Source organism: Mercenaria mercenaria, chromosome 2 (assembly GCF_021730395.1).
Source record: "Mercenaria mercenaria strain notata chromosome 2, MADL_Memer_1, whole genome shotgun sequence".
Lineage (NCBI taxonomy): Eukaryota > Metazoa > Mollusca > Bivalvia > Venerida > Veneridae > Mercenaria > Mercenaria mercenaria.
Window position 1 is genome coordinate 32,650,160 of NC_069362.1, and position 21,729 is coordinate 32,671,888.

The window sequence follows — 21,729 nt, forward strand, 5'->3', positions numbered from 1 at the left end:
AGTCTGCAGAGAATGCTTCGAATTCGTCAAAGGACATTTAACTGCCTAGATGCCCCTTTGTTTTACAAATATGTCAAATATGTTTACATTAAAATTAAGTTCAATGTCAATGTTATCTCAAAGAAGTATTATCACATTTTCAAATTAATTCTGATGTTTTCTAAAATGTAGGGAACATTTCACTATTTAGATATTTTATCCTGCTGCTTGTGTTTGAAATTTACTAGCCTTAATTTTATCAAATTTTAAGATTAACGTGATTATGTACTACTAATATTATCTTTTTCTAATAATGTTGAGATGCTGTGTCTCTATTTGGTCATGAAAAAAGGAAGGCTGATTTCTGACTTTTCGTTCTGGTGTTGGCGAGTTAGAAAGAGCTCAACACGCCAACACACCAGTACGGCAAACTAGCGTGCCTGCACGACAAAAGCCGTATTTGTCGTATCGGCACGCTAAATTTTGTCCGTTCGAAGTACGTCGGTACAACAAAATACGGTTTTATCGTATTGGCCTTCTAAATTGTCATTTTGTTGTGTGAGAGTGTTGGCGCTCTTCAAACGCGGTAACACGCTAGAACGAAATGGCAAAAATATGTCACCATAAGTAGGAGGGGATGCTGTCATCGGCATAAATCTATCAGCTAATATGTAATGTGCCATTTAAATATTCAATAGAATAGGACCTAGTATTGATCCTTATGCTACCACGTAAAACCTCCAGAAGATCGATTTACATAAAGCACATTTTCACACAATGCTTTCAACTGCTAAACTAGCTATCCATTGTAGGTTTTCAATCATGTTTGTGGTAGTCTAAGGCAATAGGGACGTATTTATTTTTGTCTACGGTCTTAATCCAATCTTCTAATATTCGAAGGTCGCCACATGACCTATAATTGTGTCGGTACGACGTTTAGCCAAACGAAATGTATGAGCCGTATGTTTACTATAATCAGGCAGTTGAATGGTTTAGAATCAAAGTAACTAAATGTTCACATAAGTCTTTGGATAATTATTTTGCCGGATTTAAGTTTCAGTCAGTCATGCTTATACTTCATTACAATATATATTATTTTTTTTATTTTAAACTTTATTTACACAGAGGCGGAAACATTTACAATGATCATCGTCTGAACTTAAGTTGACCTTATCTTGTCATCTAGATATTTATAGTTTTTGATGTGGTCAATAATCTAAAAGAAGTGGGCCAGTAGCCGACCGGCCTGGTTAGCGGGAATGTAATTATTCAATGTGCTATAGTGACGAGCAGGAGTTAATTTCAATTTAAGTTAAACGTTATTTAGCTCTATTGTATTTTCCAGTGTGCTTGAGTTTATCAGAGAGAGAGAGAGAGAGAGAGAGAGAGAGAGAGAGAGAGATTTAAATCTGTTGTCTCTTATTGCCCTTGTTGTTTACTTGATGCATTCTTTACATATCGTGGCATGTCAAAACGCACTATTTTGCATCATCCAAATGTGTTTGATATTGTGTTATAAATCACATATCTATCAGGTCGATAACCGTTGCCTTATCGCAAGAGAAGCTCAATAAATTTGCGTTTTGTCAATAAAGCATTGCCGTTCCACTTGATATCCTAGGTTTCATAATACAAGTGTACAAAAAACCCCGCGAATGTCACATTTTATTGTTAGATACGTCAAATTGCTTTTGACAGTTTTAAATCTTAAGTAAAAATATTTAATGCGTAATTTTACTTACAAAATTATTGTATGTACATTTGTATAGAATTATAATCAATGTCAATGTATAGTTTTTTATCATGTCTCCCCCGTACATGCTGGAGACATATTGTTTTTGCATTCGCTGTCCGTCTGTCCGTCCGCCTGTTCCTCCGTCCGCATTAAGCTTGTCCGGCTTTCACAGGTCAAACTGCATATCGCCGGCACGTTCCGCTTCGCTTTACAAATGGCCGCCAGAGCTAAAAATAAAAAAATCTTGTCCGGCTTTCACAGGTCAAACTGCTGGATGGATTTTTACGAAATTCACAGGAGTGATCAGTGCCAAGCCTAGTTCTGCATGTCGCCGGCTAGTTCCGCTTTGCTGCACAAAATGGTCGCCAGAGCTAAAACTAGAAAAATCTTGTCCGGCTTTCACAGGTCAAACTGCCGGCTAGTTTTCGACGAAACATCACAGGAGTAATCAGTACCAAGCCTAGTTATGCATATCGCCGCCACGTTCCACTTCGCTGCACGAAATGGCCACCGGAATCAGTCACTGTCAAAAGCGTTTGTAGCTTACTTAAATAAAGCTCTTCAAACTGTTCGTTAGCTTATACTTGATATGTATTTTTTTCTTTTATTTGTTTAAGCAATTATTGCTGTGAGGGCCTCTCCTCTTACACAGGACCAAGTTGAAACTCTCGCCAATACCATGAGTATCAGAGCTACAAATCTATACAACTTAATGGATAATGAAAAAACGCATACCGTTAGAATATATGTCAAAAATGTCGGTAACGCGAACATTCAGGCTTCAGGATGGCGTCTGTATTTTCACAGCATGTACCTTTTGTATCCTGATATGTTTCCAAAGAATATGTCAGTAGAACTGGAAGTGGAACATGTCAAAATTGGCATGATTCAAGACGACTTGTACTATCTTGAACCAAGCAGATGGTTTGTAGCGATACAATCTAACGAAGTTAGGGAATATGATATCAAAGTCCCTTGGTGGTCGGTCTCTAGAACTGACTTCATGCCTCACTGGTACGTAGTGTCTGAAATTGACTTTGTTGAGCCACGTCTAGTGAACACCACAAATAGTCTAGGTTTGGAATATGTAGAACCTATTGATGACGTTAGACAGTGGAAGAGGTTCGCCTCAGACAAATATAACCCATACACAGCACAGGAAAGACTGCGAAGATACAGAGTGGAAGACAAGGGAAAGGTACATCACTTAAGTTCTTTAGAGCATAACTATTCTTGAACTTGAATATTCAAAAAGTAAAACATATAACAATTGACTGTGACATTATGAGTGTAAAATGTGTCCAGTTCTTACACAATCAGAGAACTTCCTTTGATAAAATGATTGGCTTCACGTTAACTGTTCTGAAATTCGCTTGTACTCTTGAAATTGTACCAAAAATGACTGTTCTGGAATTCGCTTATACTCATGAAATTGTACCAAAATGTTTTATTGTGAAATTAAATTGGTAAATTGATTGACTCTTCAAAAATGACGAAACATACAAACTTCATGGAAACTGAGGAGACGCCTCACCTAGCACGACAATGCGACACCACCCACGACAGTGCGACAATGTCACGATGTTCAATCGTATCGTTTTCCATTGTATCAAATGCCGAGCGTCGTGTGACATTTCAATGCATCGTGTCGCATTGTCGTGCGTGGTTTTGGGTTCGATACGATGCGCAACTTACGAAACGACGTGTGACACGACGCAAAAATGCAGCATGATGCTCGGAACACTGTAGGACGGACGATAATACAACATGACATGGCAAAATTACACTGACACGTAATGTTGTATTGTTGTGCGTCTTGACGCATTGTTGTGCATTGTGTTGTGTGTCGTGTTATATTGTCGTTAGTTGTGTCGCATGTCGTGCGTGGACTTAAAAGATGTTACAACATGACGCACGACAACGCAACACGATGCAATGAAATGCGACACGACGCGTGACAGTATAAAACGGCACGCACGAGCGTCGTGTCGCACGTCGTTTCTTATTGCCACGCGTCCTATCGCATGCCATGCGTCTACCTACAGGAATGGTCGGTCGGCACTAAACGCGTCATGTGACAATTTGACACAACGCCTCCCACAAGACGTGACAGTACGACACGACATCGCGACATTCATAAGTCATATTGCAATTTTGAAAACAGATGGTTTTGCAGAATCGTTTCCATTACCTAGACCAGGAACAAACGATAATACTTTCTCGTAAATAAAGACAGTATTTTTGTGATAGTGAGAGTGTCTAACATTATAGAGAATTCTGCATTGAGAGTGTATGTGAGGAGTAATCTAATAAGCCACTGCTTCTCTTTTCCTACAGATAGCGAAGCTTGTCATACAAACACCTTTAGAAGTTGTGATCAGTGAAGATGAAACCATTGTCAATGTGGACAGTTCATGGAAAAAAATTTCAGCAGATATCACTTATATATCAGTTGCCGTTTACTTTATTCAGCGATGTTTTTTACTAAATTGTACTTCTTTAAAATCCATTCAAGCAATAAAAGCTGCTGATGCAATATACGTGCACATAGATAATATGCTCGTGTCAAATAATGCAAGCCCGTGTTTGCCTCGCATCTCGCATCTTTATTGATTGAAGCTTCAGTACAATGCCCGTGTAACAAAATGCGTACCATGTTTAATATTATCTGGTAACTTCTCTTTTCAGGCATACTAAACATGACAATAGCTGACACCTTGCAACTGAAGAACATTATTATCCTAAATACAACAAATACGCTCGTCGTTCCAGAATCTTACACATTGCGAATAGATGCGGAAAACAGTATCATTTATCTAAATGGCAAGGATTTAGATGGAATATTTTATGCAGCAGTCACTTCAGAGTATACATGATGGTTATAATAGAAGAGATATCCCAGAAATTACTATTTGTGATGAACCAAGATTTCACTACAGGGGAATGCACATCGACGTATCTCGCAATTTTCACCCTTTATCCGATGTCAAGAGGCTTATCAGAGCAACGACAATGTATAAAATGAACAAATTACACATACATCTATCCAACGATGAAGGATGGAGGCTAGAAATACCCGGCCTACCCGAGCTAACAGAGGTTATCATGAAATACTATAATAATACACATTGTATTGTAAATCATAAAATGTAGGTTAACAGAAACAAAACAATTATCTAACAGAAAAGAAATACTAGTTAAATAGAAAAAGTGGAAACTCCAAAGGTTGCCAAACACGACAATTTCGTATTTGTAATGTAAAAAAAATGTTAATTACTAAATAATTTGATGAAGAAATTATCTTTAAGCGACCTATTAACTACTTGTTTCAGATTGGAGGTCAAAGATGTCATAATCCTTATCAGAGAACATGTATAATACCCCAGTTTGGATCTGGCCCATTTAATTCAACATCCGGGTCAGGATTCTTTTCAACAGAGGACTACAAAGAACCATTGAGATTTGCAAATGAACATCATGTCCAAGTTATTCCAGAGTATCCGTAGAATGTATTTTATTTAACGAAAAATTACAATAAACTAGTAAAAATGATATACAAGGATTTGCAAAAAAATAATGCTCTAGATTTAGAGATACATGCATTTATTAAAAAAAAAATACAAAATTGTGAAGAAAGTAAATATTAAGAGAAAACTGCATGCAAACGATATTTTTCAGCTGATACAATTTTCACATTTTGTTGTAAAATTGACATGTTACCAACTGACCATAACAAATTTTAAGATGTATTTTGTTTAAAAAAGCACATATAACTAAATAAAATAAAATAAAATAAAACAGATTAGTTTCAGAAGTCGATTCAACACATACATTTGTAAGACAAATGAAACCATTTTAGAAATAACATTACAGGTATAAAAGTGTATTTTGTTCACAAAGTGGCAAAGTTAGTAGCAGAAAGAAATTTGAGCCTTGCTGGATGGGAAGATGGATTTGCAGATGGTCATCATGATCCTATAAGACCTGGTGACATTGACACCAACAATAATTATGCGATAACTAGGAATAATATTTGGGAATGGAGAGGTGGAGAACAGGTATATAAACTGGCAAATGCCGGATATAAGGTAATTGAATAGAGTACGATGAGACCTTCCATTGACGACAAACAAGTAAACGCATACTGTAGGCTTACTTATTTTAGCGCTGTACTAATAACAGCGCATTTAGCGCTATCGCACGTGCGCTAATTCATGTCCGCGCATTAATTTGTCCAAGCATTTTCATGTACATTTTCATTTGATGATGTTTTCTTCGAACTTTTGCAAATAAATACTCTTGAGAGTTTGCACTAGTTACACTGCTTGCTAATATTTTAAGGTTTGTATGATATTCCTGTTTATTGTTCATATTATTATTTTAAATATATGATCATGCAAAATAAAATATTTAAGCTTGTAGTTTGTGTTTCTTCTCATTTGATGAAGTTGTTATCGATTTCCGTTTCACCTTCGGGCATGTCCGTTGTTGCAGTCGATTGTTTACGGAAAGGTGTGAAAGTTTGTATTAAGACACAATACATGTAGGACAAAGGGGATTCAATGATTAAAATGTGTGACAATCTCGTTTTATTTCAGCAATTATAACTAGTATACAGAATATAAAACACGCAGATTATTATAATTAAATACAAGAAGACAATACAGTTAGTAATACGTAGGCAATATTATACTTTATATACTGTACGTAAACATAAAGCTACATCACAGTTGAAAGTATCATTGAAAAAATACAAGTATCATCACGGCACACTATCTTAAAGTAATACTTGGTACATGATTTAAAGTTTTTAGCTAATAATTTCCCTATGTTCAGAGCATTGAGCACAAGAGGGACTGACAAGTCCAAAACTTTCTATACAATCGTCATTGTCACTGCTGCTGGTACTGGAGGAACAGTCAGCAGCATTTTCATTTCCACTTAACAGCTACTTTCGCAACATTACGATTGGAATGACAAATGAAAACTGAATTTTATTAGACTTTAATCAATCATCAGATATTTACTAGGAGTAACTAGTAACCAACTGACCAATTATCGCATTTTCGAGAGATTTACGGTATAACACTTACAGTAAATAATTTCAAATAAATCGTACTTTCTTTAGCCTGCTAACAGTGAAATAAGTTGATTTCATAATCAGTATGACGTATAATTACAGCAGAAACACATTACATAAAAATTGCCGACGGTTAAGTTTATTTCCGAAAATCTTCGTGAATCTCCGTAAATCTCCGAGAGCCTTATCTTGGACAGCGCTAAAATTAGAAATTAGCGGTCTCGCGAGAGCGCTAAATCACGTCCACGCATTAATTAGATATTTCACCAAAAATTGCGTTTGCGCTAAATTTTTGCCGCACTAATAAATGTATGCCTACAGTAATTGCAGGGGAGAATTATATATATTAATAAGTTACATATTTTAATGGTTACTAGTATTTTAAGATTATGGAATTCACAATATAAGTATGAGTGTATATGTAGGTTTGCTTATTAGATGAAACATACCAAACTTAATTTCAATGTCTGTTTCACAGGTGATTTTAGCACAGGCAACAAATGTATATTTTGACCAACCCCAAGAGCCAGATCCTGAGGAGCGTGTATTATACTTGGCCACGAGGTGTACAGACACCTTTAAAGTTTTAAAATTTATACCGGACTCTTTATATGATAACATATTTGAAGAAAGAAATGGAAAAACAACTAAGCGTGACATATGTGGCGAGAATTCGGAGAACTGTGAGTCGCTGAACAGAAAAGAAAATGTTGTTGGTAAGAATAGTATATTTCTATGAACAGTGTTACAAATATGTACATAATCTTGGATTCTTGTCTTTACAATTTCATAAGATAAGGTAAAACATAGAATATATGGTTTATTGCGTTACAGGCATACAAGGGCAGTTGTGGAGTGAGACTGTACGGACAGGGGGAAACGTAGATTATATGATTTTTCCTCGATTAGTTGCGCTTGCAGAGAGCTTGGCATAAGGCAGATTTTGAGGAAGAATCCATATCAGATGATGAAAGGGAAGGTAGATTTAGTCGTGAATGGGAGGATTTCTCCAATACCTTTGGATATAAAGAGTTGCAACGGTTAGATGATTTGGGCATAAAATATAGAGTACCGCCTCCCGGTGCAAGGTAGGTCTTTACAATATTCTATAAACCTTTCAAGAATCTTGTTTAATTCTATAATGCAATAAGTACTGGTACTTGTAAACATGTTAATACTCGATACTTGTTAATTTAATTTAGTGTCAGCCTTGTAATAATTTTTGTTATAATATGACATCATACATGTGTATGAATTAGTAAGATAATTAAAAATGTTGTGCTGGCACTTTCGTCAGACAGTTAATTGAATTTGATAAAAATAAAGTAAACTTTAATTTGAAAAACAACGATAATGACATTAAGTACTCGAAACGATCTCTCTGAATGTACACAGACTTTCTAAGGAAGCTTGTTTAACAATTTTTATACACCTTTGGTCTAAGAGACATCAGTTGTTGCAAAAGTTGCGCGATAACATCACATATACTTTAAACAATAAGTAAATTTTATTGTTAAAGAGTAATTGAAAATGGAAAGGTGGAGGTATCGGCAACATTTCCTGGGCTTGGGGTACAATACAGCAGCGACAATGGAAAATCCTGGTCTGGAGTGCGACAATGGAAAATCCTGGTCTGGAGTTCCTAATAGACAGAATATACAATGGCGGGATGACTCAAGTCTTCATTTAAGGACTTTGTATGTGATTATATTCTATTTTTATAACTACCGTATCCGTTAATTGAAGACTTAATGTAGACCGACTCATTTTCTAAATTACGTTTCTTCCTGAGAGCATATGTAAAAGCATTACGGTTATCTGCAACGAACTATAGTGGGTACTGGGCACTTACAATAATTTATATTTAAAAAGATTTACTTTTCCTAATAATTCAAATATTTCATGAGATGAAAAGTTTCTTATCAATGTACCTTCAAATTGCATGTTTCTTATGAACCGCTTTACGCAAAAACTACTTTTTTGTTTATCCGTTTGTTATTTACAATTTATATTTGCACCGTCAGGTAGTAAATTTTATCTAAAACGCGTTTTATTAGTTCATTATCTGCCTTAACACGCTTAAGATTGATATACGAGAAAATGTGGGTAAACAAAAGTTTTACGGAATGCATTTTCATTATGTAAACAAGGAACTTTAACATTACCTTAATGTTAAACAAACTTGATGATAAAGCTGAACCAGATATTTACAGACGTATTTGTGCTACAATAATTGTTCTCCTTTTCCAAAATGAATCTCAAACTACATACCACTGGAGTGGCTATATACACTTACAGACTGACCTAAACCTATCACGCAGTTCAATCCATTTAATGACACAGAAATATTTAAATGACTTAATTCAATTGTTTGATCTTCTAACAATAGAAATTTAAGAACGCGCACAACAGATCATTCAAAATTCAAAGATAAAAGAAATAGAAAGAACAAGAGCTGTCTCCATAGGATGACACATGCCCCCGATGGCACTTTGAATGAATAGTTATGGCCGATGTTAGAGTTAAGGATCTTTGACCTACGGACCTGGGTCTTACTGTGCCACACATTCATGCGTAGTTATTTTAAAATCCATGCATGAATGACAAAGATATGGACCGGACTCGCCCATCACTGCACTATCATGAAATATGTCCTTTAACGTCTAAGTGTGACCTTGACTTATGAGCTACGGTCCTGGGTCTTGCGCGTGACACGTCGTCTTACTGTGGAACACATTCATGCCCAATAATTTTAAAATCCATGCATGAATGACAAAGATATGGACCGGACACGCGCATCAATGCACTATCATGAAATATGACCTTTAACGTCTAAGTGTGACCTTGACCTTTGAGCTACAGAACTGGGTCTTGCGCGCGACACGTCGTCTTACTGTGCCACACATTTATGCGTAGTTACTTGAAAATCCATCCATGAATGACAAAGATATGGACCGGACACGCCCATCAATGCACTGTCATGAAAAATGACCTTTAACGTCTAAGTGTGACCTTGACCTTTGAGCTACGGACATGGGTCTTGCGCGCGACACGTCGTCTTACTGTGGTTCCCATTCATGCCAAGTTATTTGAAAATCCATCCGTGGATGACAAAGATATGGACCGGACACGAAAATTGCGGACAGACCGACAGACGGACAGACGGTTCAAAAACTATATGCCTCCCTTCGAGGGCATAAAAACAGAACAAAAATCAGACGAACTGAGGATTTGGAATGCACTCTTTTATCATATGTTAAAGCTAATTTCTCGTGACATTCTACAATGGGAAAACAGCTATTACTTATCGACTTAAATATCGTAATTATATTTCTCTGTAGTATCATAACCTAAATCAAATTACATGTTATATAGAAAGTAATCATTCAGTCTCATAATTCTTGTCACAAAGATGGCGTCAGTTGTCATTTGGATGTCTCATCTTACTGGACAAGTTGTTTTGTTTAAGTTTAACTTTAAGACCTGCTGAATGATAGGTCAATGTCAAAATACAACAAGTAGCTAAATCAATATTTCCTTGCCACTAAGAATTAGTATGTGCAAAACACGGTGTTTTAGTTCAAGTGTTTCATATTACGATCTGAAGTATTGTACTTATAACTGAGGTTTTAAATCCTTGTATTGTATGTGTAAGTTTTGATGACTCATGTTTGATTTTTTTTATTCAGGTAAGTTATCCCTTTTTTGGTTTTTCATTTATTATTATGATCATTATAATCATTACTATTGTTATTACTATTATGTAATTATATAAGTTTTGTAGTTTCATTATGTTAGGACATATTTTTTAGATCGGCTAATATGATACAAATAAATATGATTTCTGAGGTAAGTCGGGACTCGTTACCTAATTTTTAATCATTATGGCACGTGTGGTTTTCCTTTGATATCTTTGGTTTTAAGCTGAACGGAAGTGCTTGTTTCAGACACTGTTGTTGGAAATATTATAATGTATAATATTCAGCTTCTATAAAGAGGGATGAAAATGACCAGTGTTACTTTATTTGCAGGTCAGCCGATACCAAGAGATACAGCAGAGCTGTACAAGTGTTCAAGTGTAAGTAAAATTGTCGAACTGTCATATATTAGTTGACATGCTATGTAGTAGAATATCTACTTTGCTCGGTAAATATTTGGACAATATGACATTTTACAAATAAGTGCAGCTGATCCAGTATCCACATTCCTGATAAACTTATGATTTTATATAGGAAAGTATTATTCAAATGCCATTCTCTGCAAAACAAATCGCCCTTAAGCTTCCATATTCGAATAATTAAATATGACGTTTATGTATCAGTAGTAACATTTGTATTCGACAGATGAACCATTGGATTGGTCAAATCAGTCAGTGATAGATTACATTGCGGACAATGTCAAGGTAAACGTAGATGTTATTGATAATCTAGAGAAAGAAGGTAACTACATGCGGATACAATTACGGCTTCGAAATAATGGAGACATGGATATTCCAAGAGGAACGTGGCGGATATATTTCTACAGGTTCGTTTTTATTTGATGAAATCGCTGAAATAAAACAATATGTGTTGTCGGTAATTTAGAGCATAGAATGATCGTGTATTTATCTTAGAGAAACAAATTCTTTTTAATATTTAGTAATCAGCCGATATGCTTATCTTTGTTGCATAAAGACTCAGCATGACATATTGTTCTCGAAATAAAGTTCATGGGAATCAGCCAGGTGAAAATTCACCTGTCCTTGAAATCTGACTGGCGAACACACTTTTCGTAGTCTTTTGTTCTACCTTCGTCGAAATGGAAACTGAATGAAACAGTATTTAAGTATCATGCGCCTTAAAATGTAAACCAAACTTGACCTTAAAATATAACATCAAACTTTGGACTAACAAACGTGTGAAGATGTTCATTTCATTACCTCTCGTGAACAGATAGATAAATCTGTAAGAAACTCCTTTGCATTGAAAGCAACTAGCAACTAAGCAAAATAGTAAAATTTGGTTTGATCTAGTCTTTTGATAAGAGGTTATAAAATGTGCTATGTTCATCTTCATCTAGAACGGATTTAATGGTAATTCATTTATACAGATAAATTAAATGAGCTCCATCACATGATCCAGAAAATATAATCATATTTGGTCGAAGTGCAGACACTTCTTCTGTTTGCTTTGTAGCGTCATATATTTCCAAAGGATTACGTTGTATCATTAGAAAGCTTAAAGTGTTATATATATCAGCCAGCATATCTGATGTCCACTTGCTTCATTCTTACAATCATTGTTTTAAACAAAAATGAGTGGCCTCCGTGGCCGAGTGGTTAAGGTCGCTGACTTCAAATCCCTTGCCCCTCATCGATGTGGGTCGAGCCTCACTCGGGGCGTTGAATTCTTCATGTAAGGAAGCCATCTATCTGGCTTACGGAAGGTCAGTGGTTCTACCTAGGTGCCCACTCGTGATGAAATAATGCACGTAGGGGCACCCGGGATCTTCCTCCACCATCAAAGCTGGAAAGTCGCAATATGACCTATAATTGTGTCGGTGCGACGTTAAACCCAAAAACAGCAACAACAAAAAAAAAGAAAGAAAAAAAAGAAATGAGATTACAAGTGCATCGTTTAAATATAATAAAAAAGCAGACATATAGACGTTTTCAAAAATTGTAAACGGATGATATATCTTATACCTCCAGTTGACTTAAAATTCAGTCGTTTTTTATGTCTTTGAAGAAGAAAGGTTTTGTTCAGGTGTGTCTGTATTTAAGCGGTTAAAATTGCTTCAATCAAATCGCATACTCCTGACTGCTTGGAGAGTCGCAATTTGGTCTATAATGTACTGGTGTGACACTAAAGAAATAAACAAAGTTTCAATGGATTTGACCTTATATATTAGAGTTTCGTGCTTAAATTTTGAAAAAGCAAACGTTGACAATCAGATTAACTTCTATTCTAATTCATCTTGTCTGTGATGTATTGAAAATGAATAAGAAAATCGACAAGAATCCTTAAACATAACAGAAACGTTTTGAATGAATAAACAAAATAAATAAAACGATAGATTGATTGTGTTCATGAGAGGTAATTAAACGTGCAAAACCCCTCTCGCCCCTTAGCCTTTGCTTAATTGAAACTCTATTATTCATCAACATTGAACGAACGCTGTGATCCTAAAGGACTAGAAACACTGTATCAATGTACGGGGTGACTTTTATAACCGCCATACAACTACTGTTGTTATAGGTAATGAAATATGTCCTTCGTAAGAGTAGAACACAACCAGGCTGAAATTTTGTGAAGTATTTGTTTCTGATATTCTGCTGCAGCCTTTATATGGAGGGAAGGTCGAATGTTTGCAGTGTGGACTGAGACTGGAACATGAAAATGGAGCACTGTATTATTTCACACCTGACGTAGAGGTATTTCTTGGAATAGCCGCAGGAGAAACTCTAACTTGCCAGTACCATAATAAATACTGGATGGTATCGCGCACAGACAATATGCCGAATTGGTATGTAACTTCAACAGGAATGAAAGCAAAAGTAATCAAAAGCACGGAAAGTGAAAACCTAGATTATGTTGGAGAGTTTGATACTCCTGCTAAATGGAAAAGGACGAAAGAAGACCAGTATGATCCGTACTCGCCTGCAACCAGATACGATCTTTATAAAACTTCAAACCCTGCAAAACCATCCTATAAAATTGTGCCAACGCCAATGGAAGAAGCGCGAAATGAAGATTCAATGATGTCTTTCATTCCAGAAGACTGGAAAGTAGTGCAGTCTACCGATTTCCCATTTGAAGCGAACTATTTATCAGGTGATGCTATCAAACGTTTCCTCACTGATTGAATAAAATATGTCTGAAAATCATTTAACATACTTACTTGTGGCCAATAAAAATGGAGACGAATATGTCTTCTTTATCAAAGATTCGTAATTAAATTTGAAACTTCACTATATTTACAGCTATCATAGTTTCGTTATGCCTTCCCTTAAAATTGATATAGTGAGAACATAATTCTTGTTAGACCATTTGAGCTTTTTTATTTCAGACAAGCTCAACACACCCACTGGAACAGCTTCGCAAAGTAAAATTGTCACGTTTGTCAAAGAAAATCCGAGCAAACCCGGCCCGAAAGCGTATGATTTAAGCATTGATGTACATAAAAGTAAAGTGACAATTATAGCCAACAGCTCAAATGGTGCTTTCTATGGAGCCCAGTCGTTCATAAGTCTTGTTGAAGGTGGCAACGGCAATTTTATAGAGATGAACATAAAAGATACACCCAGGTGAGTCTACAGAAAAGGGCATTAATAGTTTACTGCTTTCAGGACATTCAATAATTAAGCTGTTGGTATATTTCGTTGAAAACCTTTATTTTTAAAATATTGAATTGAATCATGGTTTATCGACGTTACCTTCCAAACAGGAAAGTTAAAGGTTGAAATGAAAACTTATTCATTATTGCAAATATCAAGAATTTCCCATGCCAGATGATTTAAATAGCGTTAAAAGTATTGCTTTAGCAGCAGTTTCGTTGTAGTAGTATTGATATGAATGTCAGATCAAAAACTCCTAAATAAAACTGTAGTTTACATCAAAATGCCCATATAAATGTTTATCAGAGTTAAAATAGACAAATGTGATTAAGAGTTTCTCCAATACGTGTTTCGTGTTACAGATATAGTTACAGGGGCATTATGCTAGATACTTTACGAAATTTCAAGCAAAAGGAATGGGTATTGAACTATTTGGATGTCATGTCAATGTACAAGCTGAACAAACTTCATTTCCATCTGACGGATGACGAAGGATGGAGAGTTGAAATACCGACTATACCAGAATTAACACAGGTGTCGTATTACGTTATATCTCTGTGATAATAAAATCTATAAGAATATCCTTTTGTAATCATAGAGAGCATAACGTTAGGAGATTCTTTTTACGAGAGATGATGAGCTGTGCAACACCCCTCATGACCTTTAACAGCGGAATTGAAGCGATTCCTTTTGAGCCGATAATTTGAACGGACTCCTGATCTCAACGGACCTGCAAATATAACAGAGCCGAGTCCAATTACTTGTAAAACTTTTAAAGACCTCCGCACTAGAATTGCGACAGTGAACAATCTACTTGTATTTGATGATTTAACGCAGCCAAGCAATGTAAAAGTATGCTTGGTTTGACGTCCAGGTATGGAGTAAATAAAGTTCAGTTTTCTAGACGATGTTATTTACTTGATGTTGCGCTTTTTAAATTAATTTGAAATTTAAGGAACTCCATGTGCTCTAGATTTTATAACTGATTGTTAATAAATGATATGTTAATGTGCTACTAATGACAAAATATGTATATGTCAGTGTTTGTATAATTACATTCATACATATTTAGATTGCCAGCAAAAGATGTTACAGTGATTATAAAGGAATTTGCACAGTTCCACAACTTGGATCTGGACCGAATACAGACAGCTCCGGGTCCGGATACTATACCACTCATGACTACAGAGAAATACTTAAATACGCAAATGATAGACATATCGAAGTTATACCAGAAATTGAGACACCAGGTCACGCGGCAGCTGCAATCACTGCAATGGAACATAGAGAATCTGAAATTACGAAAATAAAGCAACATGGAAGAGAGAAACATCCAGAAAGTTACGTTCTCAGTAAACATTGTGACAGAAATGAAATATTCAGTTCCCAGAAATGGACAAGAAATGCAATGGATCCTTGTTTGAACACAACATACAAATTTGTAGAGTCTGTAATTGACAGTTTGATAGATCTTCATCAGCCAGTCAAGCCTCTAAAAGTGGTTCATCTCGGAGGTGATGAAGTTCCTTCCGGTGTTTGGGATGACTCTAAAGCTTGTTTAGATATGCTTGCACCAGGGCAACAAATAGAGTAACTATTACCATACCATTATTGTTAATAGTATGATTATTACTTCCGTCATTTCCCATATTCACTGCATAAAGTATTACCTATATTTATTTTAATACTCATGTTCTTTAAAAGTATAATATTAGTAGATATGTTTACAGAAGTTAACATTACCAAAGAAAACACAATCAATCGTTTAAATATTACAGCACTCATCAGTTGAAAAGAATGTTTTCAAAGCGTGTCGCTGACATCGTTGGCGCGAAAGGGTTGAAACTTGCCACGTGGGATGATGCCATATATGCCGACAATAAGCCGAATCCCATCACAGACTATGAATCGTATGTTAATTTCAGTATATAGTCATATCTCTGTTACTAAATGAAATATAAAACTGCGTAGGTCAGTTTTAAGTACTCCCAAAAATCTTACAGAGTTCCTCTTAACATATCTTCTCGTACTTTAGCTCACTTTTATTTCTGGTTCTTTTGTATCATAGAGTTTATTCAAAGTTATTATATGAAAGGGCTCTGCTTAATACCCCAGTCACAGATACGGCGCGGATAGCTACGTCTAGCTACGGACAGAAACGCAGTAATACGTATCGATCCGTACAAGAGCCGTACCTCAGAGTAGTCATTCGTATTAATCCGTACCAAAACGTGGTCAAAACGTATTCAAAACTTGCAAGTTTCTCCAACTTTTGAACATGCACAAAAGTTTGAACGAACCGTAGCCATTTGAGCGTGACTTTAGTCCAACTTGACTGAAACTGATTCATGCGTAGTTAAACGTACTTAAACGCAGTTATCCGTGCTGTTACGTACCTCGCCGTAGCCAAACGTAGTTATCCGAGGCTGCTCGTACTTAAGCATAGTTCAACGTAGTTTAACGCAGACCCGTCCGTGCGCTGGGCAAGTTGAAAGGCGCAGTAAAACGTAATTCATCGTAGTACCTCGTACCTATCCGTGTCCTGTATTGTTTTGTTTATTTCCTGTTTCTCACCATTTTTCCCGTACTAAGACGTACTGCTCCGTAGGTATACACTCACAGACTAATCCTATCCGCACAGTACCTCAACGCACGGACATATCCGTATGTGTAACTGTAGCTTAAGCCGATGCAAGGGGAGTTGTGGTGTTGCTATCTGTTATGAACATGCTTAACCAGCTTGTTTCTTTTGGAGTTTAGCATAGTTTTTCCACAGTATTCAGTTATGTAATGTAGTTATGTAGGCGGACATTAAATTTGAATTTTTTCCTTGATTCTGTACCAGTACTAATCTGTTCTTCCTCTAGCAACTGCCAACTTCTCCACGTAAATCAGAGGAAGATGATGATTGATTTTATACATAATGTCTTACATCAAATCGCCAAGGGTAGCATGCGGCTCGCCCGGGAATCGATCTGCGCTTTCTGTTCGTATTGCTTGGTAGTGTTTTATACTAGTTGGTGATAAAGTGTAAATGTTAATACTATCTTTGAGTACGTCCCTCTCGAAAATCCGTGCCATTGTAGCTTGAGAGCTAAAGATGGTAATTATATCGAAAAGGGAACTGTTGGCTTGAACATTTTCCTTGTCCTTCCCTTCCTTAATGTTGTATGTGACAAAACAACTCACCCAGTAATAGTCTTTACTATCACCAATCGCTGACATATTTCTTCATATAAGCACATACTTTATAGAGAAACATTGCTGCCACATTGATGTAAAGATCTTTAGATAATTCTTGCTTAACTAGCCATTCCTGTTGTAAATATGGTCACTTTAACAAACTATCCAATAAAATTGACATATATGGATTCCATTCATGTTTTGTAACAGTCTTATCATAATCCAATATATTTATTCATTTCCGAGGATTGCCTCGATTTCAATTAATTTTCTTTAGAGCTGTTTTGCTGTTACTTTTGTTTCATTAAATAGATAATGACGCTGCATGTAAGAAATAAAATGACCAGTTGATGAATGTTCTGTTTTAGAGAAGTCTATGTCTATACATGGAATAACCGTGGAGAAAATGCTAAACGGTCACCCGAATTCGCAAATGCATGCTACAAGGTATTGTATTTTTATTGATAAGCATATCTGGTTTAGATAAGGTGTAATAGGTAATTTCATTTTTGCAAAGAAAAGCCCAATAAAATATGTAATTGCTTCAAACATGCAGTATGTGAAGCGCAACAAATATGCAGTCAAACCTTTATTAAGCAGTGAGCCAAGAGATCAGCACCATCTGGTTAAGTAAGGCAGGTGGCTGCGGAAGACAAGTTAAACATAGAACAAAATAAGTAAGTTTTGGAAATTACCTGACTGGCTGCTTAAGGCAAGGAGTTGTTTAATACATATGGCTGCTTCTGGCAGGTCAATGGTATAATTATATTCTATGTACGTGTTTAATAGGTTGTTTTACCGTTAGATACCCATTTGTTCTTCGACCAGCCTCAGGAACCCGACCCAGAAGAGAGAGGTCTCTACTGGGCCACACGGTTTACAGACACAGAAAAAGTATTTGGTTTAAGGCAAGATGACATATATGCCAACATAGACGTTGATCGATTAGGAAATAAAATTGACGTGAACAGTTTATGTGGAAATAAAGAATGTCCAGCGGTAAATAAAACTGAAAATATTCTTGGTAAGTACCGATAGTTTTAAATATATAATGTCATATGAAATTGATTAATTCAACGATTCCAAATGACGATCAGTTTGAAACTAAATCAGCTTGTTAAGAGTGATATGAAACGGGAGGAAAATGAACTCTTATTCGTTAAATGTTACTGTATTAAGTTGTTAAAGTTACACGGATTTCAAATAATTTACAGATTCAGTTCCATGACAATCAATTACTGTTTACCATTTGCCTACTTTGCATCGTTGGCAATATCATACATACATATCATACTTATAAACGTAATATCATTGTTTATCTTCTGCGAAGACATGATCTCAAATTCAGTTCTAGGCTAACAAGCGTTGTAGATCTATCTATATACAGAATACTTGTTACTAGGTTAAACACATTATGTGAACTAGACATCAGACAAAATGTTAAATCTATTATTACAATTCAAATAGGTATTCAAGCCTGCATGTTCTCAGACACAATGCGAACTAAAGAGCAGTTTCATTATATGGCTTTTTCAAGATTGCTCGCCCTGGCGGAACGTGCCTGGCATAAAGCACCATGGGAAGACAATGCAGATACTGACAAAAGAAATGCTGAGCATGCAAGAGATTGGAAAGAATTCTCGGATAATCTAGGATACAAAGAGATTTCGAGGCTAGACAAATATACTGCTTATTACCGAACACCACCACCAGGTGCAAGGTAAGTTAAAAATGTACAAGTTCCTACCAACTAATTAGAATGATCTAATAAATTGTGGTAAAATCATATAGTCGCAATTGCTATAATTTCTACAGACTTAAAACCTTGTATTTCTAAACATGCGTTAATCGAAGAGGGTCTCCAATATTTCTCATTAACTGACTCGATCAAATCGGGTATGCTATTTATTTTTCTTTGGTAGCGTTACGTACTACCCATGATCTTCCTATGTGTTAAATAACGAACCTTGACACTAATCATGTAAGTTAATAATCATATACGTGTATTTTTGCTTTGGGTCAGTCGTTAATTTTGAGCAAAACAGTTTAATTCAAGACGATATTATGTCCAAAGATAATAAAGGTGCTGATATCTAGCCACATTAAAATACTGCATAGCGAACAGAAATAAAAAAAAATATTCTAAATAAGCGTAAATTAAACAAATCCTTTTCCGTTGCCTTAGAGTCGAAGATGAGATTCTCAAAGTGAATACAAAATATGCCAATCTTCTGGTTGAAATTAGCAGGGACGACGGAAACACGTGGAAAGTTTACGAAGAACCTAATCTAAATCCCGGATCACACAAACTACTACTGTGTGCAAAGTAAGGAACTACTTTATTCTAGAAATATAAAAATTTGTGGTATATATCTATAATTATACCTCGGCTGGATATCTTGCAGTCAGATATAAATATTAAAGCTGCACTTAATAATGTCTTCAAATATTATTGTGAGTTTTACATCTTTAAACATATGAGTTTCCTTATTTCGTATAGGTCCTACTTCGTACAATCTGTAGGATAAAGTTTTCTTTCGTATCTCCTTAGACAAATATATATCGAAACAATATTTGCTTGTTTCTTTTGTTTACAGTTTCCACTTTCAAAATATACATTCAAATTCTTACGTGTAGCTCATCCTGTGTCATATCTTCGCTATAGCTTAATATAGTCGCTTATAGATTTTAACGCTATTACAATACATTGCCAGTGCTTCTATAAACGCGCTGGTATCCTTTGTAAGACAAGCATTGTTTTCTTTTTTTTTACAGATCAAAAACGTCAGACGTTACTAGCAGACATACCGAGATTTCAACGACAATCGTTTCTGGTGTAGCTGGGCTTTCTAGTTATTTATGTCTTATTGCATTAACAGCATTATTTTACTTCATGCATTGAAATAACATTTCATAACTGATCCATGTGGCGTATCTACTTTTTGTGTGTATAAAATCAGAGACTAAAAGACATTTATAATATGTTGCATATAATCACAATTTAATTTAAACCGATGAAAAATCAAATCATTTTCAAGGTTTTATGATAGCGGCTGTTATATGTTAAATTGCATTTAAATGCATCTATCACTTTGTTGTTGGTTTTTCTTTCAGACATTTTCAAAATGTGTCTGTTTCTTTTAAAATATGTAATATGGTTGTAAATTGTAGAGTTTCAGTGCAATTCGGTCATACGGTTTGCACAGTGTACAAGCATTTTATTTTTTTTTAACTTTTTTTGTTGCAGAATAAATATGATCCAGTACTGAATTAAACCTTAGTATGGTTTTGTCATGTTATCCGCTGACAAAATATTGCATTTAAATATATAAAGGATCAATCGTTGTTTTTTTCTCAACTTATAACATCGTCAAAAATACCTTAAACCATAATTTAACACATCAAATGAAACATTACGTAATATCATCAAAGTTAACGTCTTAAGATGGAATACGCCTGAGCTGAGGTTACATGGTATTGTTTCGACATTTCATTTAATAAAGAATTCAGCACATTGCCGATATAATGCATGTTTTAATTTACTGTTATTTCTAAACATTTCAAATAATCCTATTGACGTTGGTTTGTGATGAAACGTCTGTCAGAATGTTTTCATATTCAACAAGTATCGAGTTGCTTATTATCCATCATATTTTTATATAAAACGTTCTTTAAAGTGGTGAAAAATTTGGGGACGATAGTGTTTACGTATAAGTCCATATTTAAGTTAAAATGACGTCATGACGAAATATGTAGAAACCCATAGGTCGTTCAACACAAAGAAAATGAAGATGTTGTAGGCTCGATCGGATTGAGCTTGCTAATGGACACCAGAGTCACGCCCTCTCGCGTCGGGTTGACCAAAGTTCAAACGTAACGCGTTACAGCTTAGTACCACAATACAACTTAGAGACATCCGCAGATGTATGAATATGGCGGGGCATATTGACCCTTCGATGATACACTAGAGTGCAATTCCATGAAAAGCGGTGTATGGTCACAAAAGAACTTAATAAACGGGCTCTAAATATGAAAACAATGGTTTAGAACTAAACAAAATTTAGAGAGGAGATTGAAGTCTAAGTATAGTACTTTCGAATTCTCAGTCATTAAAGGTTCAACATAGTCCCGAAACGAGATCGTTTTTGTTTCAAAATAGGTCTAAAGAACTTTTATTCAAATTTCGAATATGGGGCAAAATGGTTTCAATATAAAACGTAGGAAACGGACAATATAAAAATTTGCTTAAAATATACTTGTTTTGAAATTTAAAAATTTATACGTGTTACAACTTAGTATTTAGTCCTTGTTCCACTTTCCGCCTACACCACTCATCCCCCCTTTTTTCTACCCCTACCCCTTCCTTCTCCCCCTTTTTGCATAAAATTAAAATGTATTTGTTGGATATTTGAAGCAACCCGTCTATAATATTATTCC

General features: G+C 35.5%; 1 protein-coding gene across 1 annotated transcript; it reads left to right on the plus strand.

The window, feature by feature from the left end:
- Positions 1-2,497: 2,497 nt before the first annotated feature.
- LOC123562094 (beta-hexosaminidase-like) lies at positions 2,498-21,704 on the plus strand. The gene is given in 23 exon segments (XM_053525136.1): positions 2,498-2,912; positions 4,052-4,124; positions 4,403-4,565; positions 4,567-4,813; positions 5,047-5,210; positions 5,574-5,802; positions 7,273-7,510; positions 7,629-7,713; positions 7,715-7,882; positions 8,314-8,425; positions 10,791-10,872; positions 11,138-11,318; positions 11,853-11,865; positions 13,114-13,606; positions 13,842-14,079; positions 14,472-14,643; positions 15,182-15,699; positions 15,888-16,019; positions 17,661-17,739; positions 18,082-18,316; positions 18,760-19,012; positions 19,478-19,618; positions 20,068-21,704. Coding segments are annotated over 23 exon segments (4,533 nt in total). The 5' UTR covers positions 2,498-2,522; the 3' UTR covers positions 20,195-21,704.
- Positions 21,705-21,729: the final 25 nt, after the last annotated feature.